This window comes from Chiroxiphia lanceolata, chromosome 3 (assembly GCF_009829145.1).
Source record: "Chiroxiphia lanceolata isolate bChiLan1 chromosome 3, bChiLan1.pri, whole genome shotgun sequence".
Classification (NCBI taxonomy): domain Eukaryota; kingdom Metazoa; phylum Chordata; class Aves; order Passeriformes; family Pipridae; genus Chiroxiphia; species Chiroxiphia lanceolata.
In genome coordinates, this window is record NC_045639.1 from 96,039,224 (window position 1) to 96,064,165 (window position 24,942).

Below are 24,942 nucleotides of genomic sequence, written 5' to 3' on the forward strand. Positions count from 1 at the left end.
CCTTGTTTTTGGCATGGTTTTTTTCAGTCCTTTTGCCATAAATAGCTGAAATTTTTTGAAAGCAGCTTAATTTATTTGTAGTCTGGCTGTGATTTTATGTTTTTGGCTTTTCTGTTTCTCCTTTCTGACTAATCCCCATCTTCTTCTTAGTTAGGGTGCTGTATGATTGATCAGTTAGCACATATCTTTGTGTCAATCTTTATTGCCTATTTTATATGAGGGCCCTTGCTCCTATAGACACCTGACATTTAATACTGTTGACTTATATATCATTTATTCTGGCTTCAGAAATCCTGCAGTTCTTTCTCAACCAAATGGGAAGGAGAACAATTTTGACACACTTCTAGGGTATGATTTATCTCACTCTACACTAAGCTTCTTAAGTAGGCCAAACCTGCTATGTCCTGGAAAAGTCTATCACTCTTCATTGATTCTAAAGGAACTCCAGAGATCTACAGTTTAGACATCTACTACTGAATTACTTTCCATCTCTTAGATGAGATTCTAACCCATCTGAACTCCTTTCTGTGTGCTACGAAATGGGACAGCAGGACGAAAAACCTCCAAACATCCAAGAAGGCTGAGATATTTGCTTATTTCATGACTCCTCCATAGGATCCACTTGTGAGATTCCTAGGAAACCTCATGTTTAACCATATTTTCCTGCTTACACTGTTTTGATTAAGGCAGAAACTGCCTGAAGGTTCTTCAGTCTCTTCTTAACATCTCCTTCTGTCCAATTTTGGGTCTGGACTTACCTGTAGTTTTTTTTCACTTGTTTTTGAATATTAAGTCCAATACAGATATTTTTACACTGAACATTTATGGAACTTCCTGATTTGAGTGTAACTGAGTGACAACACTACTTGTTTTAGAAAATCCTGTTCTAAGAGATTGTTCAAACATAATGACAACCCCTGCCTAAATTCATGCTCCTTGTTCAAACTGCTTGCGTACTTTTCCTTAATATAGCAACTATGATTTATCTTCCTAGCAATGTGCAACAATACAGTCAGGGAGAGAGCTTATAGTATTCTTGTCAACTACAACAATATCCTAATAACACAAAATAAACTGTTGCAATGTATTAACGTAAGCATATGCACAAAAAGAGAAAAATTATACTGACTTCTGAAATGTAAGTAAGCTCACACTGAATAAAGGGAGCTTTAACTAGCAGACACACAGAAATCACTTTCCATATTTCTCTTCCAAAAAAATCCACATAAAGTAATTGCACAAAAATCAAAATTTTGATGGATTTCACATAAACCAGTGAGAATCTGAATATGAAAATACAGGAACAGAAACACAATTTTGCACAATCTAAATGTATAAAACTGAAGCCAGTGGGATATTTTACTAGGAGCTTTGTAAGACAGAAGTATCAAGATTTCACTTGTGGACTTTAAGATTTTCTGATTTCTCCTTGCTTTTGTTACTTTTTCAAATTGAAAAGGTAACATTGAAAACTCCATCTAAGGGGTAAAACAAAGAGAAAAAGACAAAGAAGTAAGGTTGGTAATTCTTCTTTTGAATTCTTGGTTCTGTGGGTGTTACCCAAATCTGATGTTTTTTTTTGCTTTTCATTCTCTAACCTTATAGAGCAGGTGAGAAATTCCCAGAAGGATTTTACTGAGAGGTTTTTGGCCACTCTCATTGACACCACGTGGTGCCATGCCTGCTGTGGGCTCTGTGGCTGAAGGGAGGCTGTACCGCAGAGCAGCCTCCTGCTGCCTCACCCCGCGGCTGCGCCCAGCCTCTGGATGCTCAAGCAGTACCAGTTATCTGAGAGATGGTATCTGTACCTAGCTCCTCCTCTGGCGTCCCTGGAAAACTGAAGCCCGACTTGAGCAGATCGCCACCCTCTTCTTCTGAAAAGACAGAAACAAAGTAGCTATTTAATACCTCTGATATTTTTCTATATCCAGACATAAACTCTCCACTAGTTTTTAAATCCACTCAGTGATATCTATTACCATTCAGTATCTCAGATAACGTGAAGCTGCTGAGGTGCTATTATCTGCAGTATCTATCCCTCTTTGCCAGTTGTTCTAGTGCTCATCAATTATTATTATTAATTTTTTAATTTTACCAGACATTTTCAAATCACTAATGTCATAATATTAATAAATGTCTTTTTTATAAGGTCTTTTACATTGTTCTTTTCAACTTTTCTCAGTTGCATTGAGTTCTACTGCCTTTTAAGCTTCATGTATTTATTCCAGAAGAATCCTTATTGTCAGTCCTTCCAGTTGCACCTTTAGCACTTTCCACTTATGATTCTCAGGCCACTTTTATTACCTTTTATACACAATCAGTTCAATTCTGCCATTGTGAACTCTGACAATGATGTGATGGTGACTTTCTTCTATCAGTTATGTTTTCTTTTATGCCAGACATCACTTCTGTAATTCTGGAAAAGTACTTAAATGCAGGTGATATGTATATTCTGCATGAATGCAGAAACCATTTAAATGGCTTGAGTGCAGCTCTGAGCTACCCTGCTTATACCTCTTTCAGAGCTGCAGTTTGTTGCCTCTGCATTGCCCTCCTGTCATGCTGGAATACAAACTAGCTTTGGACCAGGCACTTAGTTTAGATATTTCTGTAACAGAGCTGCGTATGGAAAATTGGGTCAGTAACACTTCTGTAAATTGCAAGATTGGTTTAAGAATATATAGATTAGGATACAAAATATCACAGTGACATGTTTCATGTATTTACCCAACGCTATATTTTTAATGAGTTTTATGTTTTTTCCCTATTTCCATATTTGCTGGTGTCAACACCAGCAAATATGTGGAAATTATTTAGTATATACAGCCTTTTACTTTACTCTTTTTTTTTCCATCTGTGTGTGTTACAAGCACAGACCCCTGAGAAGAGCTATGGAGCAGTCCATAGCATCTCGCAGTAAGTTCAACCACCAGCTCTTCAGAGAAAGATAAAATCAGGTATTGCAGACCATAGTTTTTGCACAACTGATGACTGATGACTTGTAAATAACTTGCATCAGTTCTTGTTATCATACCCTCAGGCAGACAATCATGAAAGTTTGAACCAACTCAGACTTTTCTTAAGAGTACCTCAATTTCTCTATCAGACAAGCTGGGGTTTTTTGTGCAGCTTACAATAGACACACTGTTTTTCCCACTTCAATGCTCCATTTAACAAACACATGCATTTTACATATTTCTTGGTCTTGGTTACACTTTTTATTTGTACTTTGATTTTTTTTTCCCCAATTGTCTCACAGGAAGCAAAATGAGTTAATGTACTCATATGGATCTCTCAAGCAATTACTCTGAGATTTTAACAATTCCTGAAGTTAAGAATATATAATTGATAACAATGGGTAATATAGCACAGATACTGCATAGAGAATTAGTCCCAAGGATGTTAAGACTGTTGGATAGCTGTCAAATAAACATCTTGTTTATAAACTCAATTGTTAAATAAACTCACTCTGATAAAATACAGCCTTCAAGAGATCTCAGTAAGTGACAGATAAAAAGTCATACACAATTTTTAAAATGACTGGCACATGAATTTAAATTAAACTTCATTTGGAAAGGTAATGGACAACTCTAATTAAATAAAAGCACAAATTAGGCAGTTCCCATGGAGACCTTGCTCACATGATCCGCCTATATTGTATAACTCATAAGCCTGTCCTCTAATGTGGCTGCACAGGAGTAAGGAATAAGGAATCAAATAAAAGCTATAACAAAAATATTCAGAAGGTTTGTTTACATTCTTGTAAATGACTAGGAGATCTTATGCTAACTTCAGTAGATGTTAGATGTTAATAAATATTGAAAATATTGAAAGAGTAGTGTTGTATTTTTGAAAAGCTATAAATTTATTCCAAAGGTCTATCATGCACATATATTCAAAAACAATTACAGAATTTATGTATGTTATCGTTATTTCTCCCTTGCAAGAAATTAGCATTCTATAACAAGCTCTGCCCAAAAGTAGACTAAAATGTTAGGAGTAGGCTAAACAAAACTAAACATTTGTGGGTCTGAAGAGTTGGAGAAAAAAAAAAAAAGAAGAAAATAAATTCCTTTTCAAAATTAAAGGGAAAGGTCATGCAACGGGGTCCACAAGTCAGATTCTGACTTTGCTGTAAACATTCCTGTGCAAATTTGGACAATACAACTAATCTCTTTCTGTCTCAATTTTACAGTAGAATTAGGATTAGAATTAATTTCTTTCTTGTAGCTATCCTACATGAATACATTTGTTAGTGTCAGTGAGCCTTTTGTCTAGAAGAGCCTATAGAGCGCACAAAGAGATAGAATTTCCTTCCTGCAGAAAAGCTGTATTCTGTTTTGAATAGGGTCAATTGCAAATATTTCAAAGGAACTTAGAATTCCTTTGTGATTTTCTTAAGTTTATGAATCTGTATGAGGGATATGAGCAGCTCTTAGTGATTAGTTTACTTCCTAAGCATGAGGACTTCTTATTTCTTTATATTTTATGACTACCTATTCACAGCACTACTTCATTATTTATATTGTCTTTTAAAAAGGCTACTGTCAGTTCCTTCAGTCCTTGAAGACATTCAATTTTTGTATTCTTCACTTACGAGGCATAATTAATCTACAGTCTCAGTGGCTCTTGCAGTATTACAAAGATAATCTTCATATGAGGTTGAACCCTACTTCAAACTTGTATTATTCCTTCAGAAACAGACATACATGGTCTTTGTTTATTCAGTTTAAATTTCTCCTAGAAATTATAATTTTTATTATTGACCACAGAAATTAAAAGCATGTCCTTCATTCATGAGCACAGCAGCAACCTTCATATGTCATAGTAATGAAGTCATGGAGATTGTCACAGAATTATGGCACATTCTGAAATGCACGTGTCATAGAACGAGTGCATTTATTTTATGTCATTCACCTTCTCTGTCTCATAAATTCATGGTATTTCAGCTTGCCCTTTGCTACCTACTAGTAGAACATTCTACACTAGTGGACATAGAAGGAAATGGTACTCTTAGCATGGAATGCTTCAATGGGCAATGAATTGCAAACGAAGATGAGATTATGAAAATAGGATGATTTACGATAAAAGTTTTTAAACAATGTATGGAATACACAGATCACAGACAAGGAACACGTCTCAATATACAAACTACTGCATCACAGACTGGTCTAAACAGAAAGCAAGAACATTCCTCTGAAACTGAAACTAAAAAATAGTGGGAAAAGTCTCAAAAGGGCTCTCAAAACAGAGACAAAAAATGAAAGGTTCTAAAAGCGCAGACACGTCGGCTTCCATGAAAGTTGAATGTATAGTAAAATGATGCTGTGATCTGCATAGGAAAGCACAAACTGTCATTTACATGTAGTATCTCATTTTCTTTTATAAAAAAGTGATATATCTGTCATGCATTCCAGTGCAACACTGTACAGATGACACTCAAAACTGTGATAGGAACCTTTCACAGCTGAAGTTCTCCAGACTTAGGCTTGGAAACGTCAGGAGACGTTGCTGAGTTGGAACCAGCTTGACAGATCCAGACGGCTCATTCAGCCCTGAAGCTACTACATGCACAGTGGGAAATGACACAGGCCAGCACCCAAGATCAAGCTGGCATGGCACAGCTTTTGTCCTCAGAACAGGCTGAATGTCTGTTAGGACTGTGCCCTGGCTTGTGCTGTTCCATACCCTGGTGAGGAGACATTATCTAGGGAAGCACCAGTTGGTATGGGCCAAATATGGGCAAAGGTGTGCTCTGTGGCAGGGATGAATAATCACTTTGCCCATCCTTCAGATTTTATCATCTCAATTTTAACCTGTCAATCTACTATCTGACATGACATATCAGTTTAAATTCTGTTTCTTCACCTGCAAAGTCTTGCACCAAGATATGACTTTATGTTGGCCCTCATTTTTTATGCATTCATTCTATCCTTAATAACCAGGCATGCTGTTTCCATCTCTTAACTGTACTTCTTCCATAACCTATCCATCCACAAAATAGGCCCTATTCTCAGTGGACTTGTTGCTCACATACTTTAAAAGGTTCATATCAGCAAGACTTACAATCAATTATCTGCCTTCTCCATCACAATATAAGAGCAAGACTGACTAGAACTGCTATTGAACTTCTCAGTTCAATGGAATTTAATTTAGTTATTATTAGCCCACACTGGACCACACACACCAACTTTTTTTCTATATGTACATTTCCTTCAACCTGCAAGCTCCCTGTGGTAGCTGTTGTTTTTTAGTTTTGTCTTATAGTGCCTGCTATATTGTCTGACAACAGATGAAAGAAAATACGGGCCTTAAAATATCTGAATTAAGCTGCAGCTGCAATTTCATTTGATCATATAATTACAGATCATAGAATGTGTACAGAGTATGAATACAGGCCACTCACCATATCACTCCATGATATGAGAAAACAAAATCACCGCTCCCAGACTAGACATACTTAGAGATCTAGAAGAGATATCTCCTGTACCTCAAAGTCCACTAGGCTGCCATGCAATTAAAGCTTTTCTTGCAGGTGGTCTTTGACTCTAGCCAAAGATATCCCCAGTCTGTTCTGGTTATGTCATGAGAACAGACATAATTGTCACAAGGCTGGTCCTGACCTAAGGGAAATAACCAAATGCCTGCATGGCTGTGACCTGTTATGGATCCCTAATCCCTCCTGGGAGATAGCTAATTGGATTGGTTTAGATCTTCCTCAAGCAGCCAAAATCATCTTTGGCAAACCTATAAACTTCCTCATCTAATCCTCAAAAAGTTACATCCAATCAATATTATAACATCTATATAGTAAATTAGACATGGTGAAGGCTCCTTCTCTCATGATGCCAACTGTTGTGGTCTAGCCATATCTTCAAGAACAGGTTGGCTTCATTCAAACTGTGATGAGGAATGGTCCCTTGCCCATGCTAATCCCCTGGGAATTATTTGGGACAGCGAAAATTAGTTGGCCAAGCTTAAAACTAAGACAGGGACCTCGCTGACTACTATTACAAATAATCAAATTCCTATTTGTTGTGCCTTTTTTCTGGCACTGTTTAATTTACTAGAGCCATAGTGCTGTCTACTCTCTTATATGGTTCTGAATCATGGGTCATCTACCGCCACCACCTGCGTCTCCTAGAACACTTCCATCAACGCTGTCTCCGTACAATCCTAAACATTCACTGGTCAGATTATGTGACCAATACATCTGTTCTAGAACAAGCAGCAGTCACAAGTATTGAGGCCATGTTGCTGAGAACGCAGCTGCGTTGGGCAGGACACGTCTCCAGGATGAAGGACCACCACCTCCCTAAGATCCTGCTTTATGGTGAACTTGCCACCAGCTGCCGCAAGAGAGGAGCCCCGAAGAAAAGATACAAGGACTCCCTGAAACAACATCTCAGCCTTGGCCATACTGATCATCATAACTGGTCTACTCTGGCCTCAAATCGGGAGGCCTGGAGACACACCATCTATAACACTGCTGATGCTTTTGAGAAAGCACACGGGATCACTCTTGAGGAGAAAAGACAATGCAGAAAGAATTGTGCCTTGCAGAATATACCACCTAAGGAGTATTTCTGCTGTGCCTTTTGCAACTGGACATACCTGTCTCATATTGGCCTTTTTAGCCACTAACGTGCTTGTAACAAACGTGGGTAGTGCCCTTCCCAAATCTTCATTCGTGAAGCCTGGCCATGACATGACAGACGTAGGCCAGGTGGCAGTATTGTCAATACAATATTCTCATGCATTGTTCTGATAGCATGCTGAGAAGCAACAAATACACAGCCAGGTAGGGAAAACTCTGATTGAAATAAATATTAAAGATGATAGTATCAGATTTAAGGTTATCGAGGTTTCCTTTGCAAGGGGCCTGTGCAAAAAGTATTAACAGTAAGAGGAAGTCATTGTTTAATTAAGTTGCTTTTGCTTTTCTCATCGCAGACTCTCTTTTTTTGTTCTTGCTTTTCTCACACACACACAGACATACAGACACACAAGTGTTGCTGATGAGTCCAGCAAAGATCTGCTCATCCTGGTATGCTGGCTCCAGCACTGGCCCAAAATGGATGTTGCTGGAAACAGGGCAAATACGTAGATTGCCTACAATACTTTTCCAGCTTCCTGCGATCAGCACTTAAGGGACTTCCTGAGACAGAAATTTAGTCTAGACCATAATTTTTAATAGTCATCAATGGATTTATCCTCTATGGATTTATCTAATCTTCTCTGAGCCCATTTATACTGATAGCCTCTACTGCATCCTGTGCCAATGCACCTCACAATTTAATTATGCTTTATTTGAAAAAGAATTTCCTTTTTGTTTGTTTATCAAGATGCCTGATAATTAAATTAGGTGCCTCTATTCCTCGGTTGTGAAAAATAATGGATCGTTGAACCCTATGCACTATGTCTATATAATTTATAATTGTGTAGACATCTACCATATCCCTTCCTTATCCCTTCCTTTTCCAAACCAAGGAAGCAATCTGTTTAGTATTTTATTGTGGCAAAGCTGTTCTAAATCTTTCATCATTCTTCTCATTCTTCTCTGTACATTTTTGTTACTCTGCTATGCCACTTTCAGACACAGAGGCCAGAAATTCAATTGGCTTTACAGTATGGCTTTTTCCTGTGGTATGATGTGGTTCTCTGCTTTTTCCTTCTATTTTATTTTCTAATATTTTCATCTGCCCTTTCATAACTTAGAGAATTCATTAGTCATATTAAATTGTGCCCAAGAGAGATAATTTGTTTCGCTTTCCAAACACAAACATATTTTTCATATATATTATACTAATAAATATTGAAGAATCCCTAGGTTACTACCAAGACTAATAAACTCAACAACCCTCCCCACCCCTTGAAGAGCAGGACTAAGGAATCTCTGATCTCTTGCTTTCAGTCACCCTGTCCACTTTTTTACAGCATAGTTTCAGACAGCAGGACTATGAAACCAGGCATCAGCTGTCAGAGGGAGTAGCCAGGCACACAGCCCAGTAAATCGGGGACAAGGAGATGACTGTGTCCCTCATGTACTGTCTTAGAAAAAGAATAAAATAAAGTACATTGCAGGGGACCACTGAAGCTGTCAGGGATCATATTGGTCTTGGCATACTAACTCCTGCATCCCAGCTGTTGGCAGATGAAAATTATCCACAAAACACGGGTTGCCTTAGCACTATTGTGGTGATCACCCTGAAAGGCATTGGTTCCCCACAGAAGCCTTGTCCGAGCCAGCCAGGGACATTTTGCTTCTTGGAAATCTTTCGGAGGAACCTTATCCTTTTTACCCCAAAGTCTGCAAGTTCCTCTTCCCTGTCCCACTTCAAGCAATAAATGGAAAAATGTGTTAGATAATGCCGTGGAGTCTTAAAGCAGAGTCACTTTTCAGTCATTCTAGAATTTAAATGACTAATTCAGTTAAATAACTCTACCTCTCCATAACAGAATTATCAAGTGACTGCAAGCCAAAAAAGAGTAAGTCAGTGACAAGACATCGTGTTCAGACATGGCTCTCCATGACATGCTTCAAAGAGTCTAAGAAATTTCTAAAAGCCCTTTCTTCCTGGATTTTTCACAGCTGAATGACTGTGTCAAGCCCCTAATTGAGCTATTTACTTTTTATTGCTTTTCAGGATTTGTGAGAGGAATTTAAAATATTCTATATTAAAAAGTAGGAATATTAAAAATATATTATCTTATTATTGTGAATCAGGATCCTTATTCTACAAACCCAAGACTTCTGGATACCCCAGAAAAACCTTTAGTTTTCAACATATTTCAAATTCATTTTGAGGAAAAGCATTTCTTTAAGACTCTCCTTAAAAATTACTGAGCTCTCTAATATTAAACTATGTTTAAAAGAACATGGATTTTGTAACCTTTCCACTTTCGGGTTAAAACTAGATATGCTCACATTGTATTTTACTTTATTTTTTGGTAAAAACCACAACCAGATATACAATTATTACTAGTGGGTCATGGCATTCTGATTTTACCAATTTGTTTTATGGGGTAAAAGGTCTGAGCAGTGTTCCCGTCTTTCAAATGTTCAATAAATAAGATATTTTAACATTACAGAGCAACTGCATTTGTTACACTGATCTACCACGGTAGGAGACATTTAGCATGAAAACCCTTTGACCCCAATGGGATGTGAGTGCAAAGCCAGCAATTCCACTGAAAATGGAAATTAGCTTTAGTAGCTGCAGTCTTGAATCCCCCCCAATAAAGCCTTTTGACATTAGATGATGAAGTTCTATATAACTGGAAACATGATGCCTATGGGTTTCATTCCTACACAAGTCAATTTGTGAAGATCTCAGTGAGGATTTCTGTGAACACCTAAATACTGGGGTGGTATGATTGACAGCTGGTAGAATTTCTTATTTAGCAAATACGATTATTTGATATATAATATGTAGCTTCCTTTTGGGGATTTAAGCAGATATGAAATGCAGTACCTAATAAATGAGCCATTTTTCTCTCTCAAAAATAGCAATAATCACAACAAGGTTTCTTCCTAGAAAGAATCATGGGTCTGGAGCAGCTGTAGCAGGTAAAGAGTGATGGATCAGGATGCCTCCTTTCTTTGCCCTGTTTTCATCATCCCGTGGATGGTGCTGAAGTTATGCTCAGATTCACCCCTCAAATTTAATGCATTTTCCAGTGATTGGTCATTAGTTCCTCTCCCTTCCCCCTCCCATGCAATTGCGACACAAGACTTGCTCGCTCATCTGCTTCCTTTCATCTTTCTCATCTTTCCCTTGTCTCATATGCTTCTCTCTTCCATCTCCTTCATAGATCTGCTTTATTTTTCTTCTTCTTCCTTTTAACTCTCCCTCACCAGTCTTTCCTTTCTTTTTATTCCTCCTCTTCTTCCAGCCTATTGAGGTGCAAGTAATATATCACAGGCTGAAGCTCACCTGAGGATTTTGTGCATGCATGTCTACTCCCAACTAGCTGCTCCACTGAAGTATTTAAACCACAAGGTCTTTAGAAGGACTGCAAATAATTGGAAAGACCGAATAAACTTTTCGCCCTTCCCCCAGCAATTTTCAACTATAAATTATAAAAGCACACATTAGAAATAACCTAAAATTAATGAAATTGTTAAGGGAGAATCTAAAGTGAAAGAAACATCTATATTTTCAAATTAATTTTGTGCAGTTTTGGCCTTTTTCACAAGTTAAAAGATATCTGAAGTAGCCCATGTTCAAGCTAGAAAAATCAAACTTCTAAAAATGTAAAAATAGGATGCTTCGACACTTAGAAATCTCTTTCCCCTGCATTTTTACTTTAAGAAGGAATTTGCTTTGAACTGACCCATAAACAGTCTCAGTTTCAGGAAGGTTGTACTTTACAAAGGAAAGGTTTCTGCCAACTACCTCACCACGGAGAGCTTTCCTACTAATGCATTTGTTTAGCACTCTGCACAGTGGGTGCAACCCTCTTTGGGTTCTCTCCGGTTGCTTTAAAAACTGTGGAATATATAGCAGATATTTCTGTGATTGCTTAGGATACACAGCCTCAGTGACTCATTACATTTTAAAACCAGTTACAATGGGGCTGAGGTGGACCTTTCTGTTTGTTGGTTGCGACATTCAACTACAACCTGTGCAGCTGCTGGGTTATTTGGATTTTCCTTCTGACGCAAGCAGAAATGAAGTTGAGGGAGAATCAATTCTGTGTGTGGCCAGTGAAACTGGAAAGCAAAATTATAAGCTGTGTATTGTGGGGTGGACAGAATCAATATTTAGGATGCTGCAAAAGGTGTACAGATGCTTGGCCAGTTCCTAATCCTCAAGTTTGCTAGACTGATGTCCCCAAAAACGATTAAATTTTCATTTCATTTCTCAAGGATAGGCTTTTCACTGAAGCATCCGGGACCCTGTGCACCCTTGTCTTCTACTGTTAATGGGGAGAAGTGGGCAGCTCTAGACTGATCACTGTCGAGGCCATATGTCCAGGGACTAAGGGAAGTGCTGGATTGCCAGGCTCTTCACCTCAGGTCCTCAATGAGGGCCTAAAGCAAAATGACATTAAGCCAGACTGTCAAGATTACTTCAAAAGGAACTGAGAAACTGAATACAAATATTTGCTCTCAGCAAGGATGGTATTTGTTCAGATCACTTTGCTAGCTGCAGTTATGTTTGTAGCTGCTACACTGGGAGGGGAACAACCTAAATTCTTCCACACTTAAGTGCTGCTAATCCTCCTTGAGCCACAAAGTAAAATACTTTCCAGACCTTGTTCACTACAAGAATGTCTCATTGAGGTTTGTATGTGGGCAAATACCCACCCAGAGCCCAGGTCATTGACATTATGCACATGGACTCTTTATTCTCCTGTACTGCAACACACTAAAGGTGCTTTGGACAGATGTTGGCCCGGCCTTTTCCTGCCCTGGCAACAATCCGTGATCAGGAATACATCCAGCTTGCTCTTTGGAAGAACTCACACAGCTGAAAAAATCAACAAAAAAAGGGTTTAATAATATTAGCTTAGATGCTTGATCAGATTTGGATGGTTTAATGTGCTTAAGAATATCAGCTCTGCTGGTGTAACTATCCATCTGCCTGGGGGTAAAAGTACCTGGAATTAGATCATATCTGCCAACAGTATAACGGTGTAAATAAGTTCAGTTACCAAGGCTCAGATGACACATGATGATTTACTAAACTTCTGCAACACAGTGGTGTGGCAGAGCCTTCATTTTGATCTGGCAATCACAGACACAAAATATATAGGAAGCTAACATACCATTTAATTTACAGTTGTGCAGTTTCAGTACCTTGAAAACAGTATCTTTCAATTGCAATCCATTTTTTTCACCATCTGACTCTAGTAACTGTTTAGGACATCCATAAACACTTGCTGGGATGTTACATATAGTTCCGTTATTTCAACCATGGCTACATTTTCAGCAGAAGGAGGAGAAAGGCTTGTGTAAGGGTCTTCAAAGCTCACATTACAAACGGAAAATAAATGATTACTGTTTGTGCCATTTTGCTTCTCCATATCTTTGTTTATTCAAGCCCATAAATAGGGTCATAAATGGGGTCATCAGAAAGTCCAGAAGCTGTAAATGGAATATTGAGATTTTAATTTCTGATGCAATGTTCAAATCAAGCCCAGACTGGTAGTGACAAACTCCTTGGTTGAAAATGAATTACCGAACTCTGTCAATTCCCACAGGAGAGGTGTCCATCAAGACAAAACTTTCATCTCTCCTTTGTTGTCTCAGAATGAAAGGGCAAGGAGAATAAAATAACCTGTCAACTTTTCACCCCATCAGAGTCAAGTCATGTCAGCAAGACAGTACTGGGAATCTTTCCTCCACATGCCCATTATTCACCCATGCAACTGGATATAGTTTCTAGGCTGTCATTCTGGTATCTCTTAAGAACATTTGCGAGTGTTTCAGAATGCAAAGCTGGTTTTGTTCTATAGAAATCCATGAGTAAGGCCTCCACAATTTTAGCAATTTGGTCTCTCAGTAATGGGATTTAAAATGAATTTAAATCAGTGCTTAATTTCTGCTCTTTCCGGACAATGGCAGTGATTAGTAGTAATGTTTGACTTCCACTTCCATTTTTTTAATGCAGCTGTAATGCTGTCTGCATTTGGCTGCTACTTTAATGATTACTAATGACTTTATTTTGAAAGTAATATAACTTTTTGTATTCATTCTCTGGCCTCTGAGCAAAAAGCTAATTTGAGTTGAATTATGCAGTCTGTTCATAAAAGACCTTCCATTGGTTAAATTTTATTTGGAGTCAGTCCAAAGGAAAATGGCAAAGGCACTGAATACACACCATGCATTTACAGGTGGCAGGAAGAAAATGACTGTGTGAAAAGGGCAGCTAAAACCAAATAAGCAAAAAGATGCTATCCTGACAGGCAGCATATATCAATGACTTTCTAGTCATCAGTTTCCAGTACTGAAAGCATTTAATGGGTTAAAGTTGACTGCTACACCCTCAGTTCTTATATGTGGAATCATCTCCCATCACATCAGTGCAGATAATCGCCTATGGTAGCACTGATGGCTATGCTCTGTATTGTACTCATTACTGCAGTCTCTTATTTAAAATGCAACATGTAAGCATGCCTTATTTATGCATCCCATCCTTTTGGATTTCCTAGGGAGTGTTTTCATGACTTACTCCTTGATGGATAAGTACTTTTGTGGGGAAGGGGGTTGTTGTTGGGGTTTTTGTTGGTGTTGTTTTTCCTTCTCTTTTTTTTTTTTCCATTTTTTTTCCTATTCTTAGAAAATATAAACTCATCGAGACCTAAATTTATTTGCAGAAATGTTTCTGCTTTGATGAAGGTTTCCTCTTCCAGTCAAAGAGAAATGTAAATCTGCCTTGGAAGAACTTGCTAATTTTGACAATGATTCAGCATAGGAGAATCAGCTGTCAGCTGTTACTTTATCTGGGTCAGGTTTGGGGTTAGAAACCAAGACCCTCACATTGATCAAGCATTCAAAGTATCTTGATGTTCTGGCCTTGATCTTGTCTAGTTTGGGGGTTTTTTGGAGCTATTTAAATTAATTTAAATGGTTAAACATTTGTTAAGACAGAGGGAGGCTGATTCACCATGCCAAAAGTCAAATAATGTCAAGTAGAATAAAAAAAGCAGAAAAATGTGTTTGAGTTTCTCATATTGCCACTAGTGGTCATACACCTCTTAACCCATCCAGTAAAAAAAGAAAAAAAAACAAAAAGGAAAAAGCAAACAGAAAGTTTCAGTTTCTGCTGGGTCTGGCTGGGATGAAGCTTGCTTTCTTCATGTCAGCCCGCATAGAGGAGGAGGAGGAAGGAGGGATGTTTGTGGTTATGGCATTTGTCTTCCCAAGTCATCACTTTGGGTGCTGAGTCCCTTCTTTCCAGTGAGTGGCTACACACTTGCCTTGTGATGGGAAGTAGTGGATGAATTCCTCTGTTTTCTTTGGTGACATGTACACCTGCTACTTCCTTTATTAACTGTCATTATCTTGGTCCATAAGTCTTCTCACATTCCTTCTATTTTCTTTCTGTCCCGTAGGAAAGGGAGTGAGCAAGCAGCTGGGTGGTGTTTTGGCTGCTTACTGGGATCAGGCCACCACCTAGTTTTGTCGCAGTCATGAAAACCTGCAATCCTTGTAAGTTCTGTGATATTGAAAAGGTGTTTTCCATTCAAATGTTCAATCCACAAAATAAGACCTGTTTGAATATCCTCCACACTTACTTTGAAATTACCATCATTTGCATCACCCAAATGGTGGACTCAATGGACAGTTGGACTTGATGATCTTACAACCTTAACAATTCCACAAAAGCTCATTCCACAAAAGGGAGGGAGAAGGGTTTTTTTCTCCACAAAACTTCACGTAAAGTTTTCTGATTTATGGATAAAAAGGGAATTATCAGTGACTAAAAACTGACACCTCTGAAAGAAATAGAACATGACATATTTTCGTGTAATGCTTTCACTGGTACAAAAAGATGCAATATTATGCTCAAATCCCCCCTCCATCACCCTGAATTTTACTACATCATCGAGATAGTGAAAGCAGGGCCTCCTATGCTATCAAGCTCACTCCAGTAGTTTTCCATCTCTCACATGTTGATGTGTGCTTAGATCCATCTTCAGCCCTCTGTTCTCACACACATACACACACTCCCTTGAGATCATATGCCTTTCTATTAAGAATGATTACAGTACATGTAACTTTAATCTCATTAGAAATCATCAGTTGCTAAGCAATAGCAACTTAGGCTTCAGCCACCAAGAATACCAAGAATCCTGGTTAAACCTTCACTGAAGCCTGAACAAAGGCAGCTTTGTTGCCATCAGTACTGAAGCTAACTACATCAACCGATCTGCTGAACTAATTAATGGAAGTCACACTTGATGGCAGGATACATATGTCCATGGATAATGTTATCCACAACAGCATGACAGGGATTGCTTCACCATTCATTAAGTTATGCTACTGGTGTTGTGCACACATGAAACCAGTAGACCCAAGATGTTCTAAAATATTCACAGTTGTTTTCATTTGTTTGGATACTCAGTTGGCAACATCTCTCTTCTTCTCAAAATTCCAATGAAAAGTTGTAAATAACAAGAAAAACTTCGTTAAAAAACTCCCAGACACAGAGCTAATACCATATCTGTAAATCATTGCTCAATCTGTGTGTTGTATTAATTTCTCCCCTTATTTGCTCATTTTGAGATTACAGATTATCAATACTAGTAGCATAAATTTACAGCACCTCTATATGCATGCATTGATCAGGGCATGGTTTCCTAGTGCTACAATGCTAGATTTCATGTATAAGTAATGAAAGAAGTATTTAATACTAGACTTACTCTACTGGTTACTGCTAGTAATTTGATAGCATCAGTAATTCTAATACTTAGTAGAATAATTGTTATTATGGAAAATAGCTCATGAAGTAAGTGCACAATCTGGGACAGTAAGGCTGTCAAATGAAAGTTAGGACACCTTGATGTAGCCTAGAAATGCTTGCAGTCATAGAATTTTTCACCCTTGTTTTTTTGTTTGGTTGGTTGTTTTGGTTTTGTTGTAGTTGTTTTTTGTTTGTTTTTCCTTTTTTTGTTTGTTTGGGTTTTGTTTGTTTTTCTTTTTTGTTTGTTTTTTTTTCTTTTTTTTTAATAAAAACTAATGGCTCCAAGGATAGGAAATGGCATTAGAAAAGTTAATAAAACCCATAAAGAAACAAACATTTGGGCACCATAGGTAGGACAATACATGCATAGGTGATGATTCATGTAACTGTCGAGTAAATATTGTGACAATATACACATAAGAACTTCTGGAAATGAACTCACTAACCTACTATTAATATTAAATAAATGGACATGCTAATGCAGTGGCAATTTAGGACTGCACTGTCTATATATATTGAATCCAAAAGCCATCATTAATTGGCATATATATTTATTTTCATTTAAAAGAATCAGATTTCCCCTGGAGATTCATCTAAAACTAAACAGAACATGTGAAAACAAGAATAAAAGTAATTTCAATGTTTCAGTCTGTAATTTATAAATGTGCCATAATTTTTTTTTATTCTGTGGTTTTTATTATGTCATGTGTTGTAAACTCTGTGGAAGACTATCTGTGAAACTTCTACAAGCAGCCACTTATGCTTCCCTCTGGATCTTTCTACTCTTCTTGCCTTTCTTCTTTCCATTTGACCATAATTAGGAGGAACATGATACATCTATAGAAAGGAAAACATCAGGCTGAAAAATAAAACTTCCTTACATCATGATTCATCAGATTATCAGATATAAATTTTACAGATATAGTGGTAGAAACCTATTGCCTTCTTGCCAAGTGCAAACTTAAAAAATCTTTACCCAGTATACTAAGCAGGAACATCACATTTAAAACAGATTACTAGAATCCTTCCTGTCTGAAATGTTTAAAATGTTCCACTGTAGGTTATATATTACACTGTTACTGTCTCTCTGATCTTAAGAGTCTTTCTCACAACTACTGAATTTTTTTGTCCTTCCCACTACTAGTCCAAACATTTTTAGCCAACAATATATTTCTCCTATTGTTGGTAAATCACATTAATAAATTCTATATTTTACTCAATCTTCTCCATTTTCCATGGACATGAAGGAAAAAAAAAAGGGGAGTAATCTCTCAGAAGATATTTGGGAGGATCTTTCATCATCCTGATTACATGTCCAGACTACTTTATTGCTGAGATTTCACTTCATGTACCACTTCCTTAGCTTCCTTCTTAGATTTTTAAAAAATATCTATTGTTTTTCTTATGGCTCCAGATTATTCTTGGTGGTTTCTATATGAAGATAATTTTTTTTCAGTATGTGCCCATAACTCACCTCTACATTAAATAATAGGTCCTATAATAGCCTTGTATGTCTAAAGCTTGGCTTTTGTTAGTATTTCAAAGCTATCAATTGTCTGCTGAGAAAAGCAACAGGCATTCTGACTTTGTACTTATGCTGTGCCTTAATTAATTGTCTTATTAAATTGTAAGTAATTAACATTCCCTGGCATTTAAACATATGAGCACATGAGGTAAAAGACAGTTCATGAGCAGATGAAAAAGAAATAGTTCATACCAATGAAGCACTTTCAAAAAGCCAAGTCTTCATGGCAAAACCAAAAGGAATCTTTTTAACACCAGTGCTGATCAGAAAATAGGCAGCATTTTCTGGCTCCTGTTCCCTGGAGTCAAGATGTTTGATGAAGATATTTTGATCTCAACAAAGCTTCACCAGAATTCAGCAACAAATTCATCTTCTCTTGGGTCCTTTCCTCTGTTCTTTAGGAGTGTGGCTGCAGCCCAGAGACGGAGCAAAGCAGGGTTTGCAGCTCTGAGACAGGTTTGGAACAGGAAATACCCAATCTGGTAGAATTTTTCTAACTGAAAAATTTAAAATTCGGAGCGTTTTATGCTGAACTAGAATTAAAAAGAATTACAATATCCTTCATGAAGTGAACTGTAATTCCTAGGTAGATTTTACTTGTGTAAAAAATGTATTGTGTGAGAAAAAGGAAAAAACCTGCAACTTCCGAAAAACAAAACAAATCAGAGTTTGTCTGAAAGGAAACGTAAAAGGGTATTCATAGAAAAAGAAGGTGGAGAATAATGCTGAATACAAGTAAGGATGTCTTTTAAAAGGAACTAGTATAAGTCTAAGAACCAAAGAAGTTTTAGCATTTCCTTAGCTATTAACAGAATCTGATGATGGTAACTCAGTGCTTATGCGAGACATCAGTTTACCTCTTTCCTCTAAATAATAATATCACTGTACCACAGAAGAATGTGGTGCTGTCTATCGCCTTCACCAGGGTAAAGAACTAAATACAAATGGACACTAAGGTACATGGGACATGAAAGAAGTACATGTAACTGAACCTAATCTGATCTAAGGGACACAGGGTCTTCTGTGTTTCATTTTATGTGTCTAGATGGCTACTTAAACACTAGATATCAACCTTACCTCTAAATTATTAAAAGTCTAACTGAAGACAATTGGAAGGACTTTCCAACTCAAAATCAGTTAAATCTGATGAAAAATCTGAAAGTTAAAAAGTAACTTTTAAAAACTTACAGGGAATTGTTTTTTTTTTCCTCATTAGTTTTAAGTTTCAGGTATCTTTTAGTATCAACATTGTAACTGGCATACAAAAAACCCACATTTGGCCAAAATGACCCTGTCATATTTTTCAGTTCGCAACAGTTTCTCCTTGCTGAATTAATGTGAATTTTGGTGACTCTGTGTGGGTTCCAAAGTTCTAACACTTGCTTTTTGTTTTTCTGCTTTCAACCATTAGCAATAAAAATAGAATTTAGCTTACTACATGACTGGAGTCCTGAGACCTCTGTATTCAGATGTGCCAAATGTCTTGCTTTTTCTAGGCAAAGCCAACTTTGTGAGAAAAACAAAACAATCCTTGAAGCCAGCTTTTCAAAATTTAAACTTTGCTTAAATTGTTTTCCAAGTAACTAAGTCCATGAAAAAATACCTTAGGGAGATAATATTCTGCATTAGAAATGACTCACTGACAAATAATAAGTCTTTGCTATTGCTGCTTTCTTAGATCTCAGAGTAGGTTTCAGAATACCCCTTAATCTGAGTCACTACTTACTTAGGGCCTACTTCTGTTATAACAAAATTTTTACATCCAACTTTCCATCACTGTGCATCAAAATTAAAATCTAAATGAGATTAAATGTGCTCAATTCACAGGCCTTCTTTATCGATTTCCCTTTGTCATTTCTTCATTTTAGTGCTCTCTTTTCCTTACTATTCTAGCATTGTAATTGATAACTCTTCTTCATGATTCATGCAGACTGCACCGTACTAAAAAACCTGGGACTTTTCTTTTGCTTTCTGACCCTCTTTTGACCAGCTTCTTCTTTCCTTTTCTGATGATGGCATATTTGCAGTACACACCACCTCCATTCTCTCTCTTCTATTTGGAGAGTGATATGTTTGTAACAGGGAGATGATTTTCTACATTTATTTTGTTTTGTGCAAAAAGGACCAGATGCCAGACTTGAGGTGTTAGCTCTCTGTGGATAAAAGTAACATGAACAAGTCAAACTACAAGGCCTTAAAGGAAAAATAAAATAATAAAAAAAAAGGTTAATCATACCCTGTAAGGTATAGAAATATGCAAAGGGAAACCCAAGAGAAGGAGAACATTGCTTTAGTTGCTAGAAAAGAAACTCATGATAAAAGATCTCTTCCTTCATGAAGAGGTTCTTTCATTTTTAAAACCAAATATGAGTTGATGACAATGACCAAATGCAAAGAAAGGATGGACAGCAGTCAAACACAGCACTGACTGAAAGTTTGAAACACTTAAAAAACTTGAAGGCTCAAGTTATGTATGGTTGAGCAACTAGAAAGCTGCAAAAGATATTTTCCAGGTTTTTTCCTAGCCATCTCAGGCTGCAGAGAGGTCACCTAAAAGTTTCAGAAAAAGTTTTAACGTTTATCAGGTGGGAATGAGGGGAAGATTCACACATTTTTTAAAAGGAAAACATCTGTTTACAATTAATCAGAGAGTGGAAAAGGCTACATAATTCCCTTTGCAAAGATCTCACTTTCACAGAAATGCATTTGAGAATGCAGAAAAAGCACATCTAAAGTCTGGAAGAATTAATGAAAGGAAAAACAACAAGCAGAAATTGTGAAACATTGCTCTTGCAGGTGAATGTCAATGGAACTAAGGGTCTGAATAGCAATAGGATGCAGTTTGCTGAAATAAATGAAGAGTCTGCAGGGCAAGGTTAAGAATAAAGTAGTATTTTTACCGCAGCTATTCTCTGAAGATCTCTGCTGTCCTTTCTGTGCTAGACCATAATGGAAAATTTGACCTTTCAACATCCTTTTCCCTAAATTTCTTGTGATAAATATTTCATTTAATACACAAAACTGAATTCAATATTCTAGTCTCAATTTTCAAGAGACAAGGTAATACCACTGGCCATGCTTTCCAGTGCATGTCGAGGCTCTCATGCCCTGGCCTTTCAAAATGAGATGAATTAAAATTCACAACTGTAGTTAAATTTCTGAGGAAAAAAAAAGAAAAACGAAAAAAGGGAAAAGAATGGTGAAGTGGTAACATCTGGGCAAATGAGGGAAGGCTGTGATTACCGAATTTATTGGTTTTGCTGCTGGTTTGATTTGGAACCTTGAGTAAGTGAGACTCAGCTACTCAATCTCTGTAGCACGAAATACAGCTATACTCTTCAGACAACTCATAAGTTTCTATTTCTAAGTTTATTCAGGTCTTCCTTGACAAAGTGGCTGCAATGGGTCCACTGAAAGCAGTGCTGAGATGAAGTGGAATGGAGTGGGATGGAATGTGCAATGCTCATGGAAGGGCTGTGTGTCCGTCCACCTGTTCGCTACTGCTGCTCATTGCCCGGACAGCTCCCACAGCAGCAGCTGCTCCCACACACTGAGACAGTTCATGCCCTTACACCTCCCCTGATCTCCGTTTGCCCCTCTCCAGCTTGCAGTCTCATAAATACAATGATTGCAAATATGAAGGTTATAAAATACCAAGCAACTGCTAGTTACAAAATGGCTTCATTTTCATGTCCTAGATCCTAAAGCATCCATTCCAGGCATCCTAGCATACTGTGACAGGTCATTCAAAATGATTAGGGAAATTCATAATATAGAATTTTATTTCACCAAAATGTTGCAATTTATAGACCAGAATAGCTAGATGGAGAATCTCAAACATGCAGAGAGATGCTCCCAGTAATGACATTGCAACATAAAGACTAGATTCAGCACACAGATGCCAAAATCTGTTGGTAAGTGCAACACTTCAGCAACACTTGGAGAAAAAGGTAACATGAAAGCAAACAAAAGAATGAAACAAGGAAAACAACCTACTTTTCTTCTAAATTGAAGTAATTTTAAGAGAAGCTGGTAACATAAGTATTAAAAAGCATTGCTATTCACCTAATCCATATTTTATTACAAAAGCTAGTGGTTTTCCTTGGACTAGGCTGTTTGCCTCAAATAGGACCATTTGAGTTCTCTTGTTTTTTTATCTGCTGTCATAATTTAAGTTTGCACTGAAGTAGATGATGAGAGATTTCCAGCACACTTCAAGCTAACTGTAAAAACGATGAAAAGAAATGTGACTTGAGAATGTATTCAAATACAATATCAAAATATACTCATTACCTCTGAAAGTCAGTAGGCATGGCACTGTAGAATAACAATCTCATATCTCACTGTCCTGTGAGACAGATTTTGGGGGGGGGGGGGGGGGCTGGAAAATGGGTAAACATAAATTTATTGAGTTATCTTCTATTTCCATGTAAAAATCACTCACATTTAGACTATATTTAACATTATTATATATGCTTTTGTTAGTCCTACACTACGCTACCATCCTGCTCAAGGTGATGTCTAAATTCTGTTTCTATGGCACCATTCACCTTCCCATGCCACTTCTCTGTGCATTACTAGAAAATCCTGAGAAATGTTGCATCATTGTACCAACAAGTGAGTTATCATAAGCTGTGGAAGATAGGTGGAAACAAAGCAACATCAACATCTTTTCTTGATTTCTTGGATTGGTGTTTGTGGATTTTTTTCTTCATCTGAAACCAAACTGCTTTATTTTATTCACAGTATTGTAACAGTCTTCCAGTCCAGCCGGATCATGATGGATTCAAAGGAAACGCCTGCAAGATATACAGATGAAGTACTATCTACAAGCTATAAGTACACTAATAAATTAAACAATGCCCAGGAACACCCCCCCCCCCCCCCCCGGCTCGGATATGTAGTCAGGTATGGGGATAAATTGTTAGACTGGTCAGCTGTGTGTTTTTTGCCTGAGCCTCTAGCAAAAAAAACAATGTTCTAAAGTGTTGCCAGCAGTGGTGTGGGATCAGAATGCTGCAGGGAGATGAACAGATCTCCGCCATTTCTAATGGATACTTGTTATGCTTCCATCCATGTGCACATGCAATTTTTGGAGGCTGACACATTTACTAAGAAAAGTGTCATGCCACATGGTTTCATTGCCCAGCACTATTCCTGGGAGTGTTTCTGCATAGATGTAGATACAATATCTACCCTCTGCTGGAATGTTAAGAGCAGCAAAAGCTCTTACAGCCATGAGGTATTAAGGCAAAAAATTCCTAAACATCTGGCTACAATTTCTTATTCTTTGGTTAAGAAATGATAGGTGAGATTTAATTCACCCATAATAACTACACACTTAATGAAGGCATCTACATATGCCCTAGGCATCTGAGCTGCCACATACTTCAAGATTCATTCAATACAGTCAAATGGAATCTGTACTGTGGGCTGAGGCCCCAGTGATGAGACCTTCACTGATTATCATGGGAACTTAGACATCTAGTTTGCCTGTAGACACATATATTTGACATTTTAATAATGAATTAAGTTTTGTCCGAGACATTTGTGCTTGCCAGCATTACCTAAGGTCATTCTTAGGAACAGGAAAAGAACAGAGTAATTTTCTTGATTTCAAAATTATAAGTGAAGCTAAAGAACTGAATGATAAATCAAGAAAGTACAGTTTTAATTTGTACGTGCAACCTTATTCCTTCTTCTCTGCTCTAGCATCTTGGCTAACTTTAAGGCCACGCAGCTTGGGGTGCACAGGTCAGCTGAGTAGTGTCTCTCATTTAAAACTGGGATTAGAGCATATTCCAGCTCCTATTGATGTACAGGAACAAGAGCTTGGGGAAAGCAAGTCCCTCTAGCATGCAGATGGATGGAGCATCTAACAGAGAGCTGCGAAGCACTAAAAATACTTGGTGGATACATTCAGTGTGTCTTATTCTCTTCTCTCATTTTTTTTGAGATGGAAACTCTAGTTTCTATTTTTCATCTCTTTTATCTCAAATTCTTTCCTCGTAACTAGGATGGTAACTTGAACAACACAGAACTCATTTATTGGCAGTGGCCAAGAAGAATTTGGAGTTCTTCCCTTTCCTCTTTCTGAATTACCACAGTCCTTCTTTCTACCCTATCCATATCTTTTCATGACTTCTTATTTTGAGAAATTTATTTCTGATGCATCATTTTATTTAATACATGATATTTGCATCATGGGTTTTGTAAACAATCCTAAAACTGAGTAAATTTAGATTGGTCGACTATGTTTTAACTCTAATGGTTAGGAAGTACTCCTGTTGGAGATACCAAAGCCCAAGTTATTAATAGTATACAAGTGCTGTTTTTAAAATACCAAAATGTAATGACTTTCATAATAAATAGTATTTAAATTTCAATGTGTGAGAGCTAGCTACTTATTAATATTAAACTGCTAAAATGATCTTAGTCAGTATTTCTTTGATGACTATCACCTGAAGCATTAAAAAGATGTATATATAAGAAGCATGTGTTTCATCAGTAAAACCAGCTGACTTCATATTTTTAACAAAAGCCTGACTTACATCAACTTATTTTTCTCTCTCTTGAATAAGAAGTTAATTTATTGCCCAAATGATTTTGTAATTTCTAAAATGATATTATTACAAGTGTCTGACTGTGACTGGGCAAATAGTGGCATACTGACCTATTTGTAATACTTTTCAAATATATTGTAATGTGTGATCTCTACAGGCTATGTAGCAATAAAAATGGCAAAAAGAATGAAACATTCCCCATGCACGCTCTTCCAGTTACTCTACCAGTAAATAGGTTGAGGGTTAGCATATTCATAAATGTATATATTTTATGCAATTTAGTGACAGGAGTGCACAATTATGACACTGACAGTTTTCTTCATAATACATTTGCCTTCAGCAATTTATGCTTCCTATAATGAGAAATCTGGCCATTTTATTACATTTGGCACAAAGCACTTAGATAATAGTCAGAGACTGGAGAACAACATAAGATAAA

General features: G+C 37.2%; 1 protein-coding gene across 15 annotated transcripts in view; it reads right to left on the reverse strand.

Annotated features, from left to right (window-relative positions):
- DLGAP2 (DLG associated protein 2) overlaps window positions 1-24,942 on the reverse strand; it is a 455,535-nt gene that overhangs the window by 101,810 nt on the left and 328,783 nt on the right. For 7 of the 15 annotated variants that reach the window (XM_032681606.1, XM_032681595.1, XM_032681593.1 and 4 more), the window contains one exon: window positions 1,809-1,874. The exons of 5 other annotated variants lie outside the window; for them this stretch is intronic. In XM_032681606.1, the coding sequence (XP_032537497.1) occupies window positions 1,809-1,874 (66 nt within the window). Of the gene's footprint in view, window positions 1-1,781; window positions 1,875-24,942 lie in introns of all 15 variants that reach the window. 3 more of the 15 variants (XM_032681592.1, XM_032681591.1, XM_032681594.1) reach the window with 1 other exon arrangement.